This window comes from Phocoena sinus, chromosome 7 (genome assembly GCF_008692025.1).
Source record: "Phocoena sinus isolate mPhoSin1 chromosome 7, mPhoSin1.pri, whole genome shotgun sequence".
In the NCBI taxonomy this organism is placed as follows: domain Eukaryota; kingdom Metazoa; phylum Chordata; class Mammalia; order Artiodactyla; family Phocoenidae; genus Phocoena; species Phocoena sinus.
Window position 1 is genome coordinate 28,654,055 of NC_045769.1, and position 26,547 is coordinate 28,680,601.

Here is a 26,547-nt window from a genome sequence, read left to right on the forward strand (position 1 = left end):
CTTATTAAATGAATTGTTATGCAGGAGGAAACTTCATGAATGTATAATTTAGAAACATAGCCCTAGTATTAATTTTTAGAACACCATCTCTGGCAGACATAGAGAATGTTCTGGGATTGTAGGAAAATGGCACTAATATTTACTAGTACTGGTGCCAGCAGTTTACATATCTCATCATTTAATTCTTATGCCAGTCCTCTGAGGGAGTATTATTACCTCTATTTTAATAATGAGGAAACCTAGGTTCAGAGGAGGCAATTAACTTGGCCCAAAAGATAAAGCCAAAACTTGAACCCAAATATATCTGACTCCAAAACCTATGCTTTTTTCATTATACATCGCTGGGGTTTTTTTGTACCTGTAGTCTTCAAACAGTTTTTGCAGCATACCCCCTGAAAGAAATTTGAAAATTGTATGTACCTCTGCTATTAAAGAAGCCTCCCCCGGACTTCCTTGGGGGCGCATTAGATAAGATTCCGCCTGCCAATGCAGGGGACACGGGTTCGATCCCTGGTCCAGGAAGATCCCACATGCCGTGGAGCAACTAAGCCCGTGCGCCACAACTACTGAGCCTGCGCTCTAGAGCCCGCGAGCCACAGCTACTGAAGCCCGCGCGCTTAGAGCCCGTGCTCCGCAACAAGAGAAGCCACTGCAATGAGAAGCCCGTGCACCACAATGAAGAGTAGCCCCCACTCACCGCAACTAGAGAAAGCCCCTGCACAGCAACGAAGACCCAACGCAGCCATAAATAAATAAAAGAAGCCTCCCCCAAAATTGTTATTTACAATTTTCCCTTTATTTGCCAACCTGGAAGTTTTTATACTTGGAGCAGTGAGCCAGAGTTAAATTGGGGAGGGGAAAGCTCTGCTTTTCTTTCGTGAGGTGGCCGAGGGGCTGTTGTGAGGGGGAGTGGGAAAGGGGACCACAGCAGGGCTCCCACCTCTGAGCAGCCCAGGCAGGCCAGGTCCGCGAGGGGTACCTGTGCAGCTAAGGACCCACCTTAATCAGGTTTATTAAGGCAAACTCCAGATTAAGTACCTACCTCTCTCCTTTAAATAGGAAAACACTGAAATCCAAATTGCAAGATTTTAAATACAATAGGAAGGTCCAGAATCACAAAACTGCTTTACTTAAGCCTAATCCAGCATTTACCCTTTAGAGGACTAAAAGGAAAGCTCAGCCCTAGGAGAGAGGAACATTCTGTTAAAACAAGTGTCCAATTCCACATTCTAAGGAAATAGGAATGACAAAACATGCCCTCCTTGACTGAGAATCAGAAATCAGGGCTCTAAATTTTCAGAATTACAAATCAGAAGATTAGACTGATACTGCCCTAAGAATTAAGTGAAAACAATCAATATAAAAGGAAAAACATCACATAAATCCACAGAATGACCCAGGACTTCGTTTTTTGGGGTTTTTTTTAATCCTACAATTACCTCCTATCCAGCTTTCTTTCCAACATCTCTACATATCACTGGTCTTCTTTTGTTATTAAGGACATAATGCTGCTAAGGAGACCATCCTGCTTCACACATTTCTGTGAAGATGCCAGTCCTGAATCTTGAAATGTTTCCAGATCACAAGTACATAAATACTTCATCTTAAAAACACTCAGCATGCGTTTAACATGGGACTTGCAAAACATACCAGCTATCATAAATCATTTCCATCCTTTGTGTCTGATCCATTCAGCCTTGTTGATTTTTTCAGGTCATATACGAGCCATCCCCACAGGTTTTCCAGTATGGAAAACACTGCACTTCAAGACTTTATGACCCTGCTCCCATTCGGGGCTGTATTTAGATGTGGGAGTGCTATAAGAAGATGATTATATATTAATACTGAATTTGGTGTGTTTCATATAGTAGGCATTCCATAACTATTTGCTATTTGGTTTAACTCTCCCAAATATATTATGTGCATTCATTAAGAACACTGACAACGCTTTTTTAAAAAACTGGTTAAGAGAACTTAAAATACTTGCACTAAATAAAACAAATCAGACAGGAAAAACAGATATTATATGATTTCACCTATATGGGGAATCTAAAAAGAACCAAACTCATAGATACAGAGAACAGATTAGCAGTTGCCAGAGGCAGGGGGTGTGGAAGGGGGAAAATGCGTGAAGGGGGTCAAAAAGGTACAGACTTCCAGTTATAAGATGAATAATGTGTAGCGTGGCGACTAAAGATAATAATACTGTATCATATATTTGAAAGTTGCTAAGAGACTATAGCTTAAAAGTTCTCATCACAAGAAAAAAAAAAAACTTTTGTGACCGTGAGGTGATGGATGTTAGCTAAACTTACTGTGGTGATCATTTTGCAACATGTACATATATCAAATCATCATGCTGTATGCCTAAAACTAATGCAATGTTATATGTTAATTATATCTCAATAAATCTGGGGAAAAAGTACTTGTGAGGATAGAGGAGCATGGTAAAAGTCTGAAGTAACACTACAGATTTATATGTAAGGTTGAAGCAACTGACCTGTCGTTTCAAATATTTCTCTGGCATGAGTGTTGGCCTATGGAGGTCAACGAGCACTTGTCCTAGGAAGGCATCCCCGAGCACATGTTCTTCCTGTGTTAGGGCATCTGCAGCTCAGTGGTTACTCTTCTAAAAGGGTTACATGTTTTTTTAAAGCTCTGGGGGTTTGGAGAAGCAGACTGAGCATTACTTGGTAGTTTTCCTTTTGTATGTAATAGTCGACTACTTCCTCCTCTCCAAGAAATCACAGTTGCACACAGGACCTTGAATTTATCAACATCAAACTCTTACCAGTTGAGTTAACATACTCTGACACCACATCCAGTCTGCACACGTTCACAGGACATTTCCTATATCTGTCTATTGAGAACGAACACTGGCCTCATAGAAAAGTCCATAGCAAGTGAGTTTCTAAGAGGGCTTATCCTGTTTTTCACTTTTAAAATCTATTTTGTCAGGTTAGCTTACAGAAAAAAAGGTCTCCCAAAGAACTCAGTTCAAGCCCCATCGCTTTCATCCATCTTGGCCAAACTCCAGAAATGTCTAGCTTGTACTGAAGAGCATGGAGACTCCTCTCAACACCTTGACCTCTGGAATTGGCCTTTGTCATTTTGCATCTCATTGCTATTCATACCACCCTGCCCCTGAGGACCTGAACTTGTTGGGGCATGGACTTTGTTCTTTGTCTTGGCACCTCTGCCCTTCTTTAAGCTTCACGTACACATGAAGCTTCAAATAACTAATTGTAGTCAAACCTTAAAAAGATTTGTTTAAAAAGAGAAAAAAAACCCAGCCGTATTATGAAGGATAGAATTACTTCTTCACACAGAAGATGCTGAGATGCACAACGTGAGCGGTCCATTAAGAGCTGTGTTTTCCATTGCCCTAGTTTCCTTTGATTTGTTCATGGAACGTAAACGTGGAGACGGCTTTGCCTAAGGTTGCCACTTCTGTGCCTAGAAAATCATTAAACCCCAGATTTGCCAGCAGCCTTACAAAGGCTTTTCCATTTTTCTGGGCAGCCAGTTATACAATAGTTTGTCATTTTTTGAAAGAGAGTTTCATGTTTAGGCAGGAATTTTTTGGTGGGAGTTGGGGGAGTAGAAGAAAGCTCCAGAAGAGAAGGAGAGAGAAGCACTGCCCAGAAGCTGATCTTTCCTTGTGGCTTCCTATTTGCTCAGGCTTCATTTCTGTGAGTCCTTGCACAAACAGACTGAATACCTGGATTATGCCCTCATCTGGACTCGAATACACATACATTACATACCCTTTTTTCACTAATCATCCTGACACATTCCTCTGTTGGTAAATGGTTCCAAAACAAACACTGTCGGTGCACCTAATTAGGTTTGTGGGCTGTGCTTGGCAGTCCTGTTACATCCTGTTCCACAATAGAGAACAACAGCCTTGGCGAGGTTGGGCTTTAGGGAGGGAACAGCTTCCCTCAATGCATATATGCTTTTTTAATGATATTTCCTTTCTGTGGCTTTTCTTGGGAAGCAGCCACTCAGCAAGTATTGTAATGAGGTGTGGGATCCTCCCAGCAGCCAGAGGGAATTTGGACTCCTCTTCATAGGTGTGTTTGTTGAGGAACCAGTAGCTCCCATCTGCTTAGTGTTCTCTCCCCCCCGGGTTGAACAGGAGCATATCGAGGAACTTTCTCCATGGTTCTCTAACTCTGATGGTGCAGGACAAGACTCCTGCCTCTGTTCTAGAATCAAAACTAACAAAGTCGGAAAGGCCTGTGGAGACCATTTAGACATGTTTAGCGTAGAAAAACTGAAACCCAGAGAGTGCACAGATTTCATGAGTGGCAGAAGCAGGGGGTGACTTACAAGATGGAATTCTGCTCTCCTTAGGCTACATGACTGCCTGCTCTTAAATGTATTTATTGAGTCAGTGAAGGTTCCCCTTGATAAAAACTCGAGCACAATGCTAGTTTATTTGGCTTTTAAACTTTGGTCAAAGAGTCACTTGGTAAATAACATTTTACCTTGGCCTGGCGACTCCTATATTCACATGTCAAAATGTTTCAGAACGTCTGCTAACACAGACAAAACTTTTGTGAAATCCTCAGGGCTGACCTGACCCTTTTTGCCATTAAGCCGCTTGATAAATTCTGTGCATTTATAAACACAGTCCTAGCTGGTGAGGCCGACATTGGTTTTTGAAGCCATTTGGTCACTTGAATAGATGGCTGTTGTCTCCCCCAGACACATTTCTTACCAAGTTTCTACTTAGGTGTCTGGCTAATATTATGTTAATCGTTTTATCTCTAAGCGTTTCAGACAACCTAATTTTTTGTGGTTTGGAGGGGGAGAACTTACTTAACTCTTGTTTTAACTTTCCAATTATAAACTAAAGTGATGTTCATTATAGAAGGTGTTAGAAATATATGAAAGTAAAAAAAATAAATAAAAAATAAAATTAAATAAAGTACATAAAAGTATAAAGAAAATTCTCCATACATACGTATGCATATATGCTTTTTAATAAAATTGAGATTGTATGAAATACATAATTTTATATCCAGTCTTTTTATCACATCATATTAGAACCAGGAAAGTAGTTGTATTTAATCTATACACTTCCACTGATGGGTACTTTTACAGGAAAAAAAAATTTAATTGGCTCTAAAATTATCAAGATCCATAAGTAAAGGCAGGCTAGTCCACAGAAAGATCACTGGAGTGGGAATACGAAAGTCTAGATGTCATTCCTAACTCTGCCACTAAATTGCTGTGTGATCTTTAACAAGCTGCCCCACCACCTACACATCAGGCATATGACACTGTTTTAAGCTCTTATTGACCAAAGAAGTAAGAGCTTGTAAATTTCAGCTCCATTGCTTAGCATTTTGTATTAGTCTGTCTGATGGTTTGTCATAACGTTTTCAGTGAAGTTGACTGATTTTTTGGATACATTTCACCCAAAGGGATTAAGATATAATTTCAAATTGATTCAGTCCACCATCCTGAAATAATGTAAGATCCATGAGGAAATGGACTTTTTCTCTTTTGCTCACTGCTCCATCCTCTACATCTAGAACAGCACACAGTGAATGCTCAATAAGTACTTCATGAATGGATGGTTTACTTCAGTTTTTCAAATCTGTACTTATCAACGTATTTTCTTTTCTTTTAAATAGCTTTTAAACTGATTTCAGGGAAATTGTCTGTTTAAATGTAGACATCACCAAGAGACCTGACTTTATCGAGTGATAGCTAACATTCTATTATATATTAGGGACAGATGTGTTTTATTGGCCCAATGGAGACTTTACTGTCAAAAATTTGAGCTTTGCTAAGCTACCCGGATAACTTAATTTTCAAAACATCTTTTAGGTCATTTCTTAGTGTGAGCTTTTTCCTTCCCCATGGAACTGTAAATAAGTAACCTGAATACACAATAGGGAAGAGAAGGAGTATTTACCTTTCCATACAAAAAATGTTGACTTTTCAGACTGAGCAATATGTTCTGAAATGAACTGTTTCTGTGCTTTAGAATTACAGAGGTACAACAGTATCTTGGATTCGTCAGTATATGTTTATGATATTTTGAGACTTTTTCATCCAACTAATTACAGGAGCACAGATAGTAACCTGTTTAAGTCGTCATTTTGTTTTTATTTCAGCATCTAATGTGCATTATCGTATCTTTATTAAACCCCTTCAGTTTTCTGAATATTAAACCGCTCAATGCCGCATCAGGAAATACCTGCCTGTGCCATCTATAGCTACCATTAATAATCATCTGTTTGGTTCCTGATTCTTTCAGAGTACTTAAAATAGAGATAAAGGCACCGTTCATAGCTGTTTACACTCTATACAAGAGTTGCTATTATATTTGGAATGAAGTATAACAGAGCATAGAACGTGGGAAGCTTAGCAGTCGTTTGCCCATCACCCCCACGTCCTACAACACACACCCTTTCCCCACCCCCTCCAACCCCCCATGGAAGCCAGTGTCCCCCACCACACCACACCCATAGCTAGCTGGAGATTCAGGCTGGCACACCCCAGTGCGGTACCCTTTCTGCCTCACTCTGTTGCCAGAGCACTAGCCTAAAATTTGAGGGATGCACAGAGCATCCTAGGAGGGTAAAAGACGACTACATACCCTCAACTAGTTTCACTTACTTCTGGTGATGGTTGGCAGTGGCGATGGGTGTTCTCACCAAAATTAAATTAATGGAAAGAAGTTTGTAACCTTTGGGTGAGAGAACAGGGCAAGGGAGCATTAAAAGAGGTAATTCATGTGAAAAACAGAAATGTGGGAATTGCCTTTTATAAAACCAATAACATAGACTTGCTTGCAAATAATGAATCAGTGGCTGGTTTAAAGACTGCATTGGAGGGCTTCCCTGGTGGCGCAGTGGTTGAGAATCTGCCTGCTAATGCAGGGGACACCGGTTCGAGCCCTGGTTTGGGAAGATCCCACATGCCGCGGAGCAACTACGCCCGTGAGCCACAACTGCTGAGCCTGCGTATCTGGAGCCTGTGCTCCACATCAAGAGAGGCCGCGCTAGTGAGAGGCCCGCGCACCGCGATGAAGAGTGGCCCCCACTTGCCACAACTAGAGAAAGCCCTCGCACAGAAACGAAGACCCAACACAGCAAAAATAAATTAATTAATTAATAAACTCCTGGGCTTCCCTGGTGGCGCAGTGGTTGAGAGTCTGCCTGCCAATGCAGGGGACACGGGTTTGTGCCCTGGCCCTGGAAGATCCCACATGCCGCGGAGCGGCTGGGCCCGTGAGCCATGGCCGCTGAGCCTGCACATCCGGAGCCTGTGCTCCGCAACGGGAGAGGCCACAACAGTGAGAGGCCCGCGTACTGCAAAAAAAAAAAAAAAAAAAAAAAAAAAAACTCCTACCCCCAACATCTTCTAAAAAAAAAAAAAAAAAATTAAAATTAAAAAAAAAAAAAAAAAAAAAAAGACTGCATTGGAAACTTTAGAAGCCACTAACTTGGACTGATACAACTTAAACTAAAAGATCTAGTTCGGCCTTGAGAGCAGGGAGGTTGAAGTATCTTAAAGCTCTTCTTTACGAGGGGAGTTAAACTTGTTTTCTAGAAAGAGATGGTGAGGAGACAGGAAATTTAAATTAAAAGACTTAGATGGGAAAGCAGCTTACATTAATGATTGGAAAGAAAAGTTTCAGAATTGAGGGTGAAGAAACAAGCAATTTTCCTTGGCAGTAGGGAAGACGAGGTGGGGGGCAGGGAAGGGGAGGAAGGATGGAATTAGGGTGGGAGAGTGAGACCTGAGGTAAACTGAGGGGGGGCATGGCTCTCCTGCAGTATCAGAAATAGGCACCAGTTCAGGGCTTTAGGGACAAGTGATGTGAATGTCAAAGCAGCAAAGCACGAAAGGTGACTTTCCCCTTCCTCTGCTTTCAGCTTTCCTGGGAGGTACGTAAGGTCCACTGTAAAAGAGAGAGACCTGATCAGGGGAACCTTAATACTTAGAAAGTACCTAAGAGCAGTCCTTAACCCTCCTCCGGGCCTAACCCCACAAAAGTTTCTCACCTCAGTTTTTCTCACTGAGGGTTCTAGATGGCTTGCCCAAGCCACCTCCCAGGGGCAATGAAAGAGAAAAGGCTTATTTATTAGTTAGCAAGCACATTGCTAATCAGTGAGTGACCACTGGCTTCCCCCAGTGAGTGAGCACGTTGCTCCCTTTGAGAGTTTCCTTTGCTGATATACTACCACCTAGCCTTCTCCACCCTAGTCCTGTCTTATGAATATACACAGTGCAGTGTTGAAAGAAAATTTTTAGTGACTTTTAGGTGTCTTACGTGTCTATTTATTGCTTGTGTACATAGCATAACTATTCATAACTTTTTATTACTGTGATTATCAGTTCCATCCAGCTTTTACTAATATGCAGAGTGGAAGCAAAAGTTCCGAATAATGTTCTCACTGAATCAAAGGGGCTGTTAAAACAGGCATTGTTGTTCTTGCCTTTTTCCCTCATTCAGTGTTACTATATGTTGATAGTACCAGGTTTTAAGCATTACTGCATTATTTTTCCAATACATGCTTGGTTCAAGCACATTAGGATAATTTTAATTACTAAAAATTTACACATTATTGAAAAATTAAACAATGTTTCCTAATTTTATAAACATGTAAACAGTCTGTTAGTTTAACCCACCAAAAGTCAAACAATACCTTTGACACTATATAAAGATGAAAAAAAAAAACCTGAGATGTTCAAAAAGTCAGATGTCTAAAGTCAGGATTGGTCCTTGACCACCTGAGATGCTTATACTGGTGCATCTCTTTTTTTTTTTTTTTTTGTGCTACGCGGGCCTCTCACTGTTGTGGCCTCTCCCGTTGTGGAGCGCAGGCTCAGCAGCCATGTCTCACGGGCCCAGCCGCTCCGCGGCATGTGGGATCTTCCCAGACCGGGGCACGAACCTGTGTCCCCTGCATCAGCAGGCGGACTCTAAACCACTGCGCCACCAGGGAAGCCCTAGGTGCATCTCTTTTTAAATAAACTTAAGAAATAAACCTATAATATAAATTTAATTAATTGGTTGATTATTTACATTTCAAATTCTTTAATTTAACATAAAGATGGGCAGCAGTAAACTTTGCTAATATATTCAACATAGAATGTTATAACTCTTTAGGGTTATAAACTCTAAAGTTGTTTACTTGAAGGGAGACTATTTTTACCAGATATACAAATGTATTATAAAACAGTATAGTGTTGGCATAGGAAAATAGATCAGTGGAATAGGATTTCAGAAAGTATGGAAATAAACCCAGGTAATATGGGAATTTAGCACACGATAAAAGTAGCACAGCAAATTAGTGAAACAAAAATGGATCATTCCATAAAAGGAACTGGGAATCAAATAGCCATTTGGAGAAAGAAAAATAATGCTGGATTTTACCATACATCTTACATCAAGATAAATTCCAACTGGATCAAATATTTTAATGTAAAAAAAAAAGAAACAAAACAAAACCCATAAAGTACTAGAAGAAAAGATGGGAGAATATTTTTGTCATCTTAAAGTGGGGAAGGTCTCTGTAAGCTTGACACAAACCCAGAAGTCATGAAAGCAAAATGCTTTCAAATACATCTTTAAAATGTTAAATGCCTAAAATTTTACAGATAAAGGCAAATGTAAACAGGAAACTTGGAGAGATATTTTCCACATGTGACCAAGTAAATATAAAAAAATCTATAAAAGTCATTAGAAAATGGGCAAAGGTCACAAACCAATATACAGAAAAAACATGCAAATGGCCAATAAATACAGGAACAACTCCATATTGTAATTAAGAAAAGCAAAATAAAATGAGATTCTTATATACCAGCTATGGGAAAATATTAATAGATATAAATATAAAGCCCTATGTAAAAACAGTAATTAATATCACTTCCTATTTCACTTTGCAAAGTCCGTGTTTTTGTTCTAAGTGTTTAGAACAGCCCTGTCTAGTATATTAGACCGCCCAGCTGTCTTTGGAAATGACTGGCCTAGAGCATTGGTTTTCAAAGTTTTCTTATTCATCAGAATTCCCTGGAGGGCTTGTTAAAACATAGATTGACAAGCCCCACTCTGTAGTTTATGATTCAGTAAGTCTGGCATGGAACCCAATAATTTGCATTTCTAACAAATTCTCTGGTGATGCTGGTTTGGCTAGTTCACGGACCATACTTTTAGAACCATTGGCCCAGAACACACTGAGTATTAGAAAATGATGTAATACTGTCTTGTAGAGAATGTATTGGTGAGAAGAGACAAATAGGGGAACAGTGTAAATTAATGCCAAAACACTTTGAATGCCTTTCTCCTTTTAAATTTACATCACTAACTTATTCCTAAGCAACTAATCATGCTGTTTATAAAATTAGATTTACCTTCTGAACTTTTCTGCATTTTTCTAATGTACCCGTGCTTGACAGTTTCTTTTGTGTTCCATTAAGTGTCTTAGTGCTTTGAGGAACTGAAATGTAATATGTTAAATACAAGTAAATCCCATTCAAGAGTCTTAGATACCATCGTTATAAATTATTATTTCTTTTAAAGAGGTTTACTTCAAAACCTTGACAGTTAAATTTTTCAGTTTTACATTATAAAGGTAGGCTGGTAAATTAACATAAGTCCATATATAAGCCAAGATAATTTTTTTAAATCTGCATTAGCCTAATAAATTCTTATATTTACTGCCTTTGTCTTAGACGTAGCAAGACATTTCTGAACATCTCTTGGACTCTTAGGTGTTTTGAACTACTTTAGAGATTTTTACAGAAAGCCATTGCTCTTATTTATGGTTCTTTAATGGGTACAATTACAATAGATTCTAACTTTTTTCCAGATATTATAGAAAAATTTTAAATCCTGAAGTAATCCCAAGAAGTGATGGACATTTGTCTGTTGAGAATGATATTATCTGCCAGGTGAACCATTTAAAAAAAACCTTAGAAGTGTCAGAAATTCCAGTTTTACCCTATCCCCAAAAAACTATTTCATTCAGGTCAAATCTATTATGATTTTACATACATAGAGTATTACTGAGAAGTCCTGTCACCACCTGCAAATTAGCAAGAAGCATTTATTAAGCATTTGCACTAAAGATAATGGTGAGGTATTGTCCCCAGCAGGATAGCAAAATTGACAAATGAATTAATTAACCCTTGTTTACATTCTATTTCAAAGCCAAGATTTTAAGTAAAGCACTTGTCAAACGTATTAGCTGAGCTTGGTTTACAAACTGAAAGTGCAAGACCTGTGAAAGCCAAATGCTTTGTGGGCTGCAATCAGGGGGGAGAAAAAACCTTCCTTAATTAACTGCAGGGATTAAAATGTAAATAAAAAGATCATTGCAGGGCATACCAATTGTTCTTCCCAGATTTGAGTCTTAGCAGGTATATGGGGATATACTGAATAACTTAAAGGACCATGTGGCTAGTAACTGGGGACAGAGGGCCAGATTTAAGTCAGAAGACTGGAATCAAGTCCCAAGTTGATCACCATTTACTAGTTCTGGGACCAGATAAGCCACCAGTTATTTTAGTATTTCATTTCATTTTTATCTATTTACTGACTGACTGACTTATTTAAAGAAGGGAAAACAAATAGGAGAGCTATTATAAGGATAATTTATATAAAAATAGGGGCAAAGGGCCATATAGATATTGCCTAATTTAAATATCTAATTTGATTTTACTGTATGTGCATTTTACAAAGCAGAACTACTAGAATAGATTTACAAATTAGCACGTACATGCCTCAATCTGCCAGACATTTAGCCAAAGGAGCTGGATCTTTTCTAGTCTCATATAATTCCAGTCAAACGTTATGAATACCTTTTCAATCCCCACCTCCCTACCCCCAGCCAAAAAAAGAAAAAAAAATCACAGTGAACAACCCTAAATGTGATAGACCCAAATGCAGTTCCTCCCTCGCTCTGCAAGGAGCCAGGAGAGTTCTGTAATCCGTTACCAGACCCTTTGCCTCTTCCTCCCTTTCCCAGCTGCTTCTCCTGGGGCAAACTATAGGGGCACAAGGCTTGACTGGAGGTGGTGCTCCAGGCAGCGGCTGTGAATCTTGGACCCTTCCCACCCATCAGCACCAACCATAATCAGTTTCTTACTGAAATTATGTGTCAACAATTCTTTTATTTTAGCTCTATTTCCCGCAAATGGATGAATCTGTTAGGTTCTATCATCTGTTTAAATCATATTTAATTCATTTTACCTTTGAACGTTTAATAACATGTTCTGTGCATTCTTCTAAACAGCATACATATACGTATGTAAGCACATACATAGCACATATACACACACACACATGCAGGCATATGCGATATATGATACTGGCTGATTTCCTATTTAAGCAAATTATAAATTGTTTGCTTACATTCACTTCCTGAAGAACAGAAGAAAACACCAGCCCAAAACATTAAAATAACCAGGCCCCAATAACTACCTCCCTTAGCTAAGAGATTTAAATAATCATCATGGTTTCTTGGAAAAACCAGTAATATCTGGTGACCCTATGGGGCGTCTTACATAGTAGCCATACACCAAACCGCACTCGCATGCCTGATAACCTGCACTTATTTCTGCACCCCACCCTTTTCGTTGTGGGCTCTACTGAGTGGAAATCAGCCAAAGCTCTACCCTGCTCTGTGGGCCTGTCTTTCGCTTGTCAGAGATCCAACCAAACTAAGCCTGAATTTCAGTCCTAGTGAAATATCTGAGGTCATTGCCTGAGCCAAAAATAAAAATGCAGCGGGGGAAGAACCCAACATGAACAGAGCAGAAGCATCTCAGTGACCTCAACCTGGGGCAGAGACCTCTAGCAGCTTCCTGCGACCTCCCTGTGTACAGCTAGAATCTGGAAGGGCACAGACAAAGCCATCGCCAGCCTGTCTCTAATTGGCCCCATGTCATTAGCATTTCAGAACAGGAAACTCTCTGCAGCCAGGAATTCTTGCTTCTTCGCCATAGTATTTGAGAAGCAAACCTTTCTCCCTGCACACATTTAGCTCTGTTAGTTTGTCACAGGTTAGTTTTCTTGAGTTTGATAGCTATAAAAAGAACACCCTGTCTGTCCGATTTCTTGACAATTGACTATTCAATTTCTAGGTTCTGGACCTCTCTTTCATTTGCCCTAGGTCAGTAAGCTAAGTTTTAGGTCAAAGACTGTTTATAAAATGTATAGAGTCTTGTTCGATGATGCCTTTGTTAAGACATAGAATGAGATTTGCGTTGCCCCCAAATGGTGGCGATATTCCCCTGCCCCTGTCCCAAGGAAGGGGATCAGTGTGCCAGGGCATACACAGATCATTAATGGCATTGCCCCCTAGAGCTTCTGTAGAAGCAGACCTTGAGTTACTCCTTTCTCCTCACACATCCTCTGGTATATCCAGTGCTGATATGCACCTGGTCCACTCCAGTGTGGCTGTCCCAATGTTTAAAACACAAAAGTACTTCCATAGAGGGTGGTAAATGACTACTGCCTCTAGCCAGTCCCCACCAATAAAAATAAAAATTAAAACCCCACAACATTTAACAATTCTGGGGTTTTTTCTTGGGGAAAAGGGATGCTGAGGAAGATTGGGAGGAGGCTTAAAAAGGAGTCTTTAATGTTTAGTTGAAATTTTATTTGAAGGGACAGAGTCAGCTCCTTTTGGCCAAATTCCTGATAATCAGAGCTGTATGCACTAGTACATATAAGCTATTTCATAGCTTGATTAATCAATGCAAATAAATAAAATGTAAAGTGATGTTCTTCACTTTAAGGCTTATCTCATTCATTCCCAGCTTGTCAGTTTGAGGTTTTCTGAGGAGGGGCCAGCAAAGCTACATTCCCTGTCATTCATCCACAGACCTTGGGGCAAGAAGGTTTTAGAAAGAGAAGGATAAAAGCCAGAGTAGCCTTTTTTCCCCTGCACAAAATCTGCAGGTTGGAAGGAACCTTAGATACCATCTAATCCAACTTTCTCTTTGACTTCTGTGGAGAGTGAGGTTCAGAGATGAAGTAACTTCCCCCAAGATCCCAGTGATGCTAGGGCCACTGGGCCAAGAACTAAGGGTTCCTCTCTCTAGTTGAGCTCTCCCCTCTGCAGTAAGTGGCCTCGCTGGTACTTTACTGGTCTCTTTTCCATTGTAGAAGTTGCTAAAACCTAACTGCTTCACAATTAGGTAGAAGCAAATTATTTTATGGGGCAAATACTAAAGTGTTTGGTTTTGGTTCTCTAGCTGGCTTAGATAGGGTATGAAGAAGCAAAGAACACCACAGAGAAACACCTCAGAAGTTCTTGGCCAAAGAGCGAATAAATGTGATGGAGGGTCAACCACCAAGATGGCCTTTGGGGAGAATGGAAAAATCAGAGTGAGTTGATAAAAAGTTGAAGGTTACTAGTCAATGCACAGAATTGTGTCATGGGTATTGACTTCTTAAACGATGTCCTCAGTTAATTTTAGCAACCACAGTATGGTTAATGCTAGTGAGTCTCAGCTGTGTTAATCAAATGATGTATTAAAATATGTATTTGTGAAAACAATATGAATAAATACACCACGCTGGATCTTATTGGTTGGTATTAGCATAAGCCAGCAGGTGACACTTGCAAATACCACCTGGGGAGGGCACTGTTTACGTACTCCCTGGGTACCCCCTCTGTGATGCCTCATTCAGATAGGCTAGGTCAGTGCTTCTCAACTGGGAAGATCTCCCACCCAACCACCCACCCAGGGGACATTTGGACGTTTAGCAGTGTCTGGAGGCATTGACAAGGGAGGAGCGGGGTTTGCCACTAGCATCCAGTGGGTAGAGGCCAGGGATGCTGCTAAACATCCAGCAGTGCTCAGGACTGCCCCCCACAGCAAAGGACTCTCTGTCCCAAACCATCAGCAGTGCCAAGGCTGAGACTCCTGGATTAAGTAATGAATGTTTTCAAGAAAATGGAAAAGCCCATTGGATGGCCCTTGGTCAATAGCAAGTATGTGTCCCTACAGCCGCATCCTCTGTGACATGACACTGGGAAGGGATCCCCATGGGGCACAGCAACAACCAAAAAGCAGTGAAACTGCTGACTGCTTGACCGGATGACTCAGAAATGAAGGTGCTGGCTTTCGTTTGGTTTATCACTGAGGAATGCCAAAGGGACATTACTCTTTCACTATCTGTGGCAATTTTCTGCACAGATTACATTGGTAGATTTGCCTTGTATAAAAGATGTATTCCTAGGGCTTCCCTAGTGGCACCGTGGTTAAGAATCCACCTGCCATTGCAGGGGACACGGGTTTGAGCCCTGGTTCGGGAAGATCCCACATGCCACGGAGCAACTAAGCCCGTGCACCACAACTACTGAGCCTGCGCTCTAGAGCCCACGAGCCACAACTACTGAAGCCCGCGCACCTAGAGCCCGTGCTCTGCCACAAGAGAAGCCACCACAATGAGAAGTCCGTGTACCGCAATGAAGAGTAGCCCCAGCTCGCCACAAGTAGAGAAAGCCCGTTTGCAGCAACAAAGACCCAATGCAGCCATAAATAAATAAATAGATGTATTCCTAAAAAGTTATGTTTGTTAAATTTTATATACAGTCAGGAAATTCAGTAAACACTAAGGAGCCAGTGAATCCTTTTAAAGTGAAAGGTTCTTTTTAATAAAGTCCTATTCTCAAAGAATATGAGAAAATTACAAAATTAATGTAAATTTTTCCTGCACATTATATTTATATCACAGAGCTACATAACTCTTATGCGAGAAACAGTTTCCCTTCCTCCTTCCTTTTCCTGCCCTTGTTCTTTTCCTTTAAAGAGAAAATCGGGGGGAAATTAACAATACAGTCTCTGAAATAGGGAAAGTCATTGATCAGTCTGTCCATTATACAGATCAAAAGATGCCTGCTGGGTTACAAATTGTTAGAAAAAATAGGACTTGGCTCTGTTTTGAAATCATTAATTTTTTATCTCAGACTTTTTTTTTTTCTGTTACTGACCTTTGGTTAGAAAGAGCAGGTGTACTTGGTCCCTCCATCACCCCATGGGTGTTCGTTGCACCAGAAATATCTGATAAGACTCAACCTCTTCACTCACAGCTGGGGTGGGAGGGGGAATCAGCAGAGATAAGGGAGTGGTACTAAAGGAACCCGGTGGTTCTCTCCTTATCAATTACTGCCCTAGGGCAACATCCCTAGGTGTATAAGTCACTAAGTCAGAAGGACAAAGGAGGCAGAAAGGAGGAAATTTATTTGATAAAGTTACCATTCATATCACTTCAGTGGTAGGAGGTTACAGAGGTGTGACCCACTGGGGACAAAGCCACTGACACTGGGGAAGAGCCAGCCAGACAAGAGAGGCCCTAGGACACCTGAGTCTGACCTTCATGCCTGGCCCTACTCTTCCTGGGAAGGAGGGAGGGGCTGAGGGCAGAAAGATCATAGAGATGACCCCAGCCAGCGCAGCTCCAGTCAGGAAGGGCAGGTACCAGTGTCACCATGAGAGGTGGTGTCACCCTCGCCTGTTCCTCAGAGCACTTGCCATTTGAACGGCCCTTGCACATACATCCACCCATTTTCGTCTCAGGACCCCATTGAGTGAGTAGGAAGGAGGTCATTGTGGGCAGCATTTTCCAAATGAGGAAACCAGAGCACCAAGAATGTAAATTCCACGCCCAAGATCCCTCAAAGATTTGAGATTTGAACACCAGGGTTCTAACTTGAACCCCTGCGTTTCCCTCATGGTAACCCGCTCTCACTCAGATGACCAGGGCTGAGTACGAGCCTTGGCTGGGCTGCCAGGAGTTCTGGGTTCTAGTCACAACTCTGTCTTTTAACTCACTGTGTCCTCATGAGACAACCACTAGCCCTATTAGAACTTCAGCTTTCTTCTCTCTGAAATGAGGGGGTTGATCAAGGTGTCCTCAGGTCACCATGGTGACATAAGTGAAATCAGGCTAAAATGCAGGCTTGCAGAAAGGCAGCAGGTAACCGCTTACACTGGAAGGCGCCGTCTTGGCTGTATTATTAAGCACTTACCAGGTGCCAGGAACTGTGTAAAGCCCCGTAACACCAGATGAGGCAGGCGGGTGTTAATGGAAATCCAACTTAGCAGATAAGGAAATTGAAGCTCAGGGAGGTGAAGTAACTTGCTCAAGTAACTGTCTTAGCTCAGGCTGTCATACAGAATACCACAGACTGGGTGGCTTAAACAACAGATGTTTACTTCTCACAGTTCTGGAGGCTGGAAGTCCCAGATCAAGGTTCAGCAGGGCTGAACCGTGAGAGCTCTCTTCCTGGCTTGCACACGGCCACCTTCCTGCCTCGGTCCTTACACAGCCTTTCCTCTGAGTACACGCAGGGGAAGAGAAAGAGAGCTCTCTGTTGTCTCTTCTTGTAAGGACACGAATCCTATCAGATCAGGGCTCACCCTTATGGTTTCATTGAATCTAAATTACTTCCCGAGGACCCCATCTCCAAATACAGAGACACTGAAGGTTAGGGCTTCAACATAGGAATTGGGGGGGCACACAATTCAGTCTATAGCAGTCATACAGGCAGAAAGTGATTTGAAGGTGGGATTGATATCAGGCCATCTCACTCTGCCTGCTCTCCTAACCGCTATTATGCTATATTTGGCCCAGAGATCTGAGCTGGGGGTAGAGACTGCTGGGTGCAGTGAAGCTTCTGTCTTTTTATCTCTCAGCTGGTAGATACAGCCCCTCTCCCTCTAAGTCACTACCTTCTCTCCTGGATACGAGGGTGGATGGGAAGATCCTCCTTTGATCAAATTTTCTGAGTCCTGAGTGGTAAGTAAGTAGCAGGCCGGGGAATGGCGCCCCAAAGACCATCCTACACCCAGGCAAGAGGGATAAGGCTGAGCCCTGAGGACTGGTTCCTTCACAGCTATCTTTGAAACTGGTCCAGTGCTGGACCCTCCATCGATATTGCTGGTTGAACAAAACATGCGAGCCCAATTCCCTGGGCTCCCGGGATGAGGTTGTAGTCGGTTGTCACTCATGTGTGGAAGTATGAGAACTTAATCCACACTGGCAAGCCACCCACTGGAGCAGCTATAGTTGTGCTTGTCAGTTACTCATTATTAAAGACTTTGCAGGAAAAACAGCCATTTCGACTCCTGTACAGGCTTCCACCGAGCCAAACAACAAACTAGTCATCCACCTGGAATGTCTCCTCTCTATAAATTACAATATCTGTGTGTTGTTTTTTTCTTTAAAAAAAATTCTCTTCCCCACTCTCTCATGCTTTACTTGTGTTATGCAAGTAGATTTCTAAAGGTTGAGGGGCTTCCTAATTTTTAAAAAAAACTCAGAAGAGCAGCAAACCACAGGATATCATTCAGAAAATGAAAATGTGTCATTTTACCTCTCCACAGTGTCAAAGGCAGGGAGTCACAGGGAACCACTTGGCTCTTGTTAGCGGAAGTGGAGAGTCACATTTTCACAGCTGTAATGCAGGGGCTGTCACCGGTGCTGGGCGTGTTTTCAGTTGGCAGGGCACTTCACTCATTTTCTGTCACTTCACCCTAGAGTCACTACCCCCACTTCTTTCTCAGGGGAGCTAACACACGGAGCTTCTAGAGCTCAGTTCATCGTCACCATGGTCACAAAACTGCTAGCTGACTGCTGACTCCCCTCCACCCAGAAGCCAGAAGCCTCCCCCATGCTAGTTCTAATCAGAAAAAAAAAGGTATGTTTTTCCAGTGAAATTCAACCTTGAGCGTTTTGGAAAAGGGAGGAGCCCATTTCTATGAGTCATGTCTCTTCCCAGGGGCAGGGCTAGCCGGAATAAAAGGCTGTGGCCCGAGCTGCACAGAGGCCACTGGACTTCCGGCATCCTGCCCATTTCAACCTTGCTCATCATCTCCGTGGTTGACTTTTGCAGGTGTGAAAGCTGTGGAGCCGTTTTCCACTCTGAATGCAAAGAAAAGTCTGTCCCCTGCCCAAGGTGTGTCCGTCGAGAGCTGCAGATGAAGCAGAAGTCTTTCTGGCGGAGGCTGAACATGGACGAGAGCCTGGAGGAGGCTTGCAACATGTTTGAGCTGTCCTACCAGAACACCTGACTCAGCGGGAGCCCAAGGCCGGGCAGTGACCTCTCAACCATCCATCAGTCCCAATGGCTTCCTAACTAGCCAGTTAGAACCCTCTGGAAGAAGAGTACGTCTCACCCTCAGCTAGATGTAGATATATATTTATACATGTACACACACATACCTATACGTCCTGTACGTATGTTCTGTATAAGTCGTTGTCCTAAAGGTCCGTGGAGCTTTGTGGCTCAAAAAATTACCAATAGCTGAATTATACTTAGCCATGAATTTCAGCTGCTTGCTCCCAAGCAAAACGTGTTTTACACACAAGGCTTTATAGTTCAGACATTTTTTTTCGGCCCTCAAGGGCCGTTTATTACACAGGACACAGGAGAAAGCATTCCCTGCAGAGCAACAGTGCTTCGAGTTATTTTTGTGTTATTTATTTTTAGCCTTCACAAAGGATGAGGTAACTGAGGCAAGCACCCATCATCATATTTCATAAGAAAATCTTCAAAACACAGCAATGACTCCTGGATCTTTCCAGGACCCTGTGTCCTTCCAGGACCCTGTGTCCCTGGCTCTCACCTCGGTATCTTCGCAGAGGCAGAGATCACCTCAGCTGAGCTGAATGGCTTGGAAATCAGGAGTGCGAGCTCCCTCTGACAGAAAGCATGTGTCCCTAATTTATTAGAGGAGCTGGTGCTGGTTCTGAAGTTAATCTCAGAAAGGGTTTTGCTTGAGAAAAGACCTCAGTAACCTACATGTTGTCGGTCTGTTTGCTGGTACGAATCCCGACGCCCGCCCAGTGATGTGACGCTCCACGGTATTTGCCAGGCTGGAAACATGGCTCTCTTAAGACCAGTCTTCCAGGAGTTTCATGAGTGACAGTTAACGGTTTTTTAATGGTGCTGGCCTGAGGAAATTGCCTAGGATTGTTGTTAAATACATCAGTTTATAGACCAGGAGGTCGGACGTAGAGTACGGACATTCCAGGAGATGGTCTGCAATTTCTTTTCACAGAATCCTGTGTAGGCGATTCCCACCTATTCATTATGAGTGCTTTATTTTTCACTGTTTTTCATTGCCCTCTCATTTTGACTTTTAACTTGTCAGTGTAACTACTTCTACTTTCATATTTTTTAATTGTCTTGAAAAATCAGAGTAACTTGGAGCTTTAAAATATCAACTTTAGACTATTAGGAAAATACCAAACTTACAAATACAATTAATGAATTAAATCTCATATGATTTAAATAAATATATATACACATATGCAATTGCCACCATAAACTGAAATGAAAAGTACTAGGATAATATAGGAATAAGAAATAGAATGACTCGCTTAGGCATCTGGCGGGGGAATGTTCTCCCTCTGCAGTGCCCTTTTAAGAGCCAGCGTAGCAGTCACTGTGACCCAAATGGCAGGTAGGATGGCCCTGGAAACCGTGGCTCCCATTCCTTCCACCTTAACTCTTTCCAGAACAGAAAAATAAGCTTGTATTGAAACAATTCTCAATAGGCTGTATGAGAAGATCCTGTATATTTCCACTGAGCAGATGCCTTCAATGCCTTCATGGTTTAGTAGTTTCACTGCTAGTAGGATCTGGAGAATCAGTGGCTCACGAAGTCCATGGGACATTTAACCCCACTGCTCCTTTCCACCACACCCGGCTCCCTCCGGATCCCAACTCATGATGCTTCCATCCGTTTAGAGATGAGACGTTTCAGACTCACTTTTGTGCAGACTGCTGGCTGTGAGCATTTCACCTCTCTACCTATGCCAGTTCCTTTGGCCTCAGGCCATACATTTCAATGTAATAGCTCAGCACCACGCATGCATTTATTTTCTGATTATACAGTAGCTATAACCAAGGCATGAAAACTTGTTAAAAGGCCAGGGCGCTATTCATGAGACACCTTACGGTGCATTTTACTCTTAGAAAAACAAGTTGACTCCCCCCAGCGCCCACCCCACTCCACTTTATAGAGACTGTCGCACACAAAAGAAAAAGGGTGGAAAATCTCAAGCACTTGGCAAACAGGCAAACAAATTTGATCATCTCCCCTTTCCTCCTCCCTTTCGTGAAATACAGTATTTATATTTTCCAGCCTCAGTGAAGATAGCAGAACATGATCTTTCACATGAGAATTATAGACCTGCTTATTATAAAACAGATGTGCTCTGATGGCACAGTGCCTTTTTCCCTCCCCCGCAGCTCCCTGTCACTCTAGCTTACTTCTGCCTTTGCCGTAATTAATGTATCTGTGATTCCGACTGTCAGCGAGGCCGTCCCCAGCACACTGCATTTGGGAGACCTGAAGCGCAAGGCCGTCTCCTCCCCTTCTAGCGTGTTCACTGTATGTACAGAATTTCCTGTCCCATCTCACAGGCACCCGGGGCCAGACCCACCGAAAGTCAGGGTGACACTCTGGATATCTGTTCTCAAGGCTTCTGCTTTCACCGGGCCCATTTAGAGGCACTGCTGAATATTTGCAGTCCCTGTGAACTCATAAGGAGAACTTTCCACCCACATCATTTTCTGCTTATTTTGAAAAGGTGGGGGGAGAAAACGAATGTGCTATCATCATCAGCTACCCAGACCTGGAACCATACCCCAGCTGCTTCTGTTTTCTCTCCTCTTCGTGAAGCCCTGACAGCCTGGCCGGTGCCGGCCGCAGGCCCACATGACACGCTCAGCCACCACCACCCAAATCTAATGGGACAGAGCAGAGCCGCCTTAGGAGTTGGGTCTGCCACGAAAATTCAAAATTGCTGTTGTCAGCCCAGAACGCCTTAGCGCACATGGACGCCCTTACTGTTTTCAGCGCTAACAAATTACCTGGGGCACTGTAGGCAATTGTTCCACTGCTTAGAGACTGTCGAAACAAAAGCAGATCTGTGGATTACCACCTCCTTGAGACCAGGCTAATACCTGCTTTCCCTCATGGTCCGTTTTTCATCTCATATTAAATATCTTGCCCATAAAGCACATGAGAAAATGGCCAATTAATCTCCTAGAGCTGGCAGCCGACTCAGGACAACCTCTTTTCTCTTGAAAGGCCCATTCCCTGGTGTATCACTTGAGGAAATCCCTCCGCACGGTGCCAGGAACTCATGTGTGAGACAGTCCAACCCTGGTGAAATGTTGGCATCTCACCCTGCAGTAAAAAGGCTAGTTCCTAAAATAGACCTCAGTTTGCACCGCGGCAGGAAGGCCGCAAAGTACTTAAAAAGCACTCAACTGGGATGGGAGTCATGTTCTCTCCAGGTCGGCTCTTCTCGAAGTTGAATGCTCTTTATATGAAAACCATGTAAACTCTCATCTTCCCCCTTTGCTTCATTACCTTTTCAGGGGACTGATTTATAGTCATCTTCATGTTTGTTGTGCTAAAGGGTAGTCTTTTTAGGAGCTTAAATACTTGATTAGCTGAGAAGGCAATCGCTTTTGGATTCTTCTAGAATAGGCCTCTACTGAAAAGGGAATATCTCTAGGACTTGGGATTTGTGGTTTCCAACCAACCCAGTGGTGTCCTTCAGACTCCCACTGAGGGACTGGGCCATAATTTCCTTCCGGCTGCGGTGAGAGCCAAGCTGTTCACACCGCTCTAGCTGCTGTAGGCAGCCTTTGCTAAGCTGGAGTGAGTGCCCCTGCATGGGGTCTGGCCTCTGTTTTTGTCTCTGCATCTGTACACACTGAACATTGACACTGGATAGTTTCTTCCCATACCTTCCTGAAAAGGCTTGGCTTCCAAACCGGTGGCTTTCTTCCCTACCCATCAGCCAGAAAAGGCCATACGTAAATTAATCTATCAGGGTAGGACTTGCAAGAGGCCGCAAATGTTTAGTAACATTTTCTGCGGAGAGGCATTATCTGAGTACACTCTGCTCCTAATTTAGGGTTAAGCCAATGCTGCAGTTCTTGTGTTTGGGCGGACTTCCTTAACTTCACTGATCTGTGTTGAAATAACTGGATTGTGAAGTAAACCTTCAACTCCTGGAGTCAACACAAAGGTGATTTTTTTTTTTTTTTTTTTTTTTTACTTCTCCCAGTAAAGAGAGATGCGTGCGGTTTCCCCACTTATTTCTTAAGTTTTCTGCCTCACTACTATCCTTCCTCTAAGATAATGTGAAAAAGCAGAGAATTGGGGGCAAAACTGAAAGAAGTGAACATGCCCTCATTGGCCTGAATTGAGTCATCGGAAACACTCTCCGTTTTCCTTTCCCTGGTTCTTGTTAACAACTGGGCATTAACAACACAGCTCCGAGTGCTGTGTACCCTGCACCACTCTTCTAACCCTCAGTTCTACCCTAGTAGAACTAACTGCACGACTCGACTACTTGAACCCGGTGATGGGTGAACAAGCCCTGCTTGGTTCATCTGAGCAGACAAATGTGATTTCTATCATGTGGGACAGTGTCTCGACAGTTAAGTCCCAGCACCCCAAGTCATTGTCAAACTCTAGATTAAAGTCAAAAGAAAAGTGTGGAACACCCTCCCAAGCACACCCACAGTTGTCAGGGCTTTTATTTTAAATGGGCTGATAGGGCCCTCTCCCCCCTACAGTGGCCTCCAATGTGATGGAAGGCTCTGTTAACCTCAAGTGAAAAAAGAGCTGCTGTTTCACTTTGGTTCCTCCCAGTGGAAAGAGACACCATCTTGTTAAAAAGGTCTGGAGTGAAGCCAGTTGTTACCCAGGTAGAAGATTCAGATGCTTGCAGCAACTCTTAGCACAGCAAGATTCCCGCCTAGGCCATTGAGCGGCAGCCCAGCCTCTCTCCCCTTCCCTTGATCTTCCTTGCCCCAGTCCTGAGCCCAGATTCAGGCCTCTTGGCTGGTAAACTGGCTGGTGGACCACTGGGCCCTGTGGCTCCTTCTCATGTTGGCCGTTGCATTCGATTCTTTTCCCCGTAGGAGTGCCTTACAGTACTGCCTAGTGTTTCTAGTCTAGACTATCTGACCCATTTGAGGCCTGCAGGACCCTTTGCCTCAATACGGATCACTTTGCTTCTTCCCTGCTGGCTGCTCTTTATACAGGCAAGCTCGGAGCCTGCATGTTCCTTAAGCATGTCAGACCTTTCACCTTCATTTAACCTGGTGCCTTATCCTCATGAGTACAAGGATTCCTGTTGGAAACACATTGTCAAATCAGACTGGTGGAAATACTACTTGGAGCCATTGACACTTACCAGGAAATACAAAAGGTACAACTACATAATGTTTTACGCTGTTTTTCGAATCACTCTTTTTGTTTGCTTTTGCTTTTCATTAACCAAACTCAGGGGAATGTCACAACGTTACCAAGGCCAATGGGTAGAGAAATTAAACCAGTTATTCAGATTCAAATCTGTAAAGTCAGTGAACTTAGCCTTTTTCAGATGAAAAAATTACACAAACACAAGGATTTTCTTTTCCTTTACTGTATGTTTTTTTTAATTTTGCCACCTGTTTTCCAAGTGGAGAGTGAGAAGCCTCTTGGAAGAATTGTGGTGAAAGCACTTCTGTGTGGCATGGGCAGTCCACCAAGCTGTTAAATTCGGCTTTCACCACCGGAGGCTGACGTTCTAATTTTGGACACCTATCAGGATCTTATTGTAAAGAACCTACCTTAGAACATTTAAGGGAAAAAAACCTGTCTTTAGGGAACAGTAAAAGGAGGGAAAATGTGTAGGTTGCAAATGACAAGTATTGAACGTGGGGTGCGGAAGGCTTCTGCACAACTTGTTCTTAACGCTTCTGGGTCAGATCGGTGTCATTTTCCCTTACTTCTGTTCGTGCCGTACAGAAATGTCTAAAATTGGAGGTTTGGGCTATTACTATGTCACTCTGTGTTGAGCTATTTGTAATATCTAATGTGGTAACTTATATATGTGTTGTTTCCGTTTTCTGGATTTTATTGCCTTTTGTTTTGGCATAACTTATCCATATTTTGTTTACATCATTTTTTAAATATCGGTAACTGTAATAATATAAAATGAAGCTGTGTTGTGGACAAGACCCCTAGTTTTTATGGTCATCTGTCATACAATTTAAGTGCACCAGTTCCTAATGTATAAAGTTCTCTCTCTCTCAATAAACAATGCAGAAAGTGTTTTCTCTTCCCATAACAACTTATTAAAATGCTGTTTTTTGCGGGGATGGCGAAAGCCCAAGATGAGCCCTGGATGTTAATTCAAAGTCAAGATTTGAGCTTTATTGAAAGTGAGCTACTGGGGACTTTAAAATAGCTCTTAATTTTTTTTTCTTTTTTTAAGTTGAAGTATAGTTGGTTTACAATGTTGTATCAGTTTCAAGTGTACAGCAAAGTGATTCAGCTCAGTGATTAAGAGCTATAATATATATATTAGTCATATAATATATAAAATTATGTAATAGCTCTTAATATTAATCTTGCAGATAGACTTTGGTTTTTTTCTAGATTCTTCAACCTCAATATTCTCATCAGCCCCTCCTATGCTCATGAAAAATATAGTATAACTTTTAAAAAGTTGCAGATGTAGTGTTACAGGCCTCATTTGCCGAATCAGGCCATGATTTCTTTCAGGTCTGAGACAAAGTTGCCCAAGCTCCCACATGGAGTGTCTGCCACAGCTCTTCCCCAGGCTTTCTTGCCTGGGTTTCATCTCGCCACTGTGCTTTCCAAATCAGGAGGGACAAATGCGAGGCAGTAGGCCATTAGGCAAGGCCACTGTTCATTCCTGAAGACCATACTTTGAAAGCAAAGAGTGAAAGTAGAGAGAAGTTGTCTATGCGAGGACAGCAGCCCTCTGGGAACTAACAGGTGATTGGAAATATCTGTACTACCTTCCCGGGGCTGGCCTCGCCCTGCCACCAAAAGGCTACGGGCACAACCGTCCACCTGGAACCTTTCAAAAGCACCATTTAAACTCACTTGTTCAAAGAAAGACATTGAAGAGAGCAGAAAAGGTGCTTCTGGTTAAACATTTACCACAGGTGGACTCTGAGCCTCAGTCTCTAAGACACACCTAGACAAGTTCATGCCCAGCTGCCCCTCCTCCACCCTCAGGAAACCAAGTGGGGCTCACGCCCATTCTGTCCAAGGAACAACCGGACCTCATCTTCACAAGAAACCTGCCACAATCCACAATAAAAAGGAAAGAGTTAATGTTTCACTGAACCAAACTAGACACGATGTAGCCAGAGCCCCTATTCATCTGATTCACGGGACGGGTTAGCTTCCCCCCAGTGGCGGTAAACCTGAGTGACTGGATGACTGCAGGAAGCTTTCACATTATCAAAAGGAGACATTTCCAGAGGGTGGAAAGAGACACCATTTTGTTCCTCTCTCCCCCGCCCCCCCCCCGCTCAGGAGATGGTGATTTGAATCTCCCTTAATTGTTTCCCCCGTCCTGTCCTTTGATGATGGCTTTAATCAGTGGTTCCCACAACAGAAGCACAAAAACACAAGCAAAACGTCAGGACCCCATCACAGACAATTGACTCAGAATCTCTCTGGATGGGCCTGAGTATTTCTATTTTTAAAAGCTCCCTGGGTGAG

The 26,547-nt window shown here is 42.5% G+C and overlaps 1 protein-coding gene across 4 annotated transcripts in view; it reads left to right on the forward strand.

Annotated features, from left to right (window-relative positions):
* PLEKHM3 (pleckstrin homology domain containing M3) overlaps positions 1-25,135 on the forward strand; it is a 190,089-nt gene extending 164,954 nt beyond the window's left edge. For 3 of the 4 annotated variants that reach the window (XM_032636960.1, XM_032636953.1, XM_032636955.1), the window contains one exon: positions 18,882-25,135. In XM_032636960.1, the coding sequence (XP_032492851.1) occupies positions 18,882-19,059 (178 nt within the window). In that variant the 3' untranslated portion in view covers positions 19,060-25,135. The remainder of the gene's footprint in view (positions 1-18,881) is intronic. The other variant, XM_032636959.1, reaches the window with a different exon arrangement.
* The last annotated feature ends 1,412 nt before the right edge of the window (positions 25,136-26,547 follow it).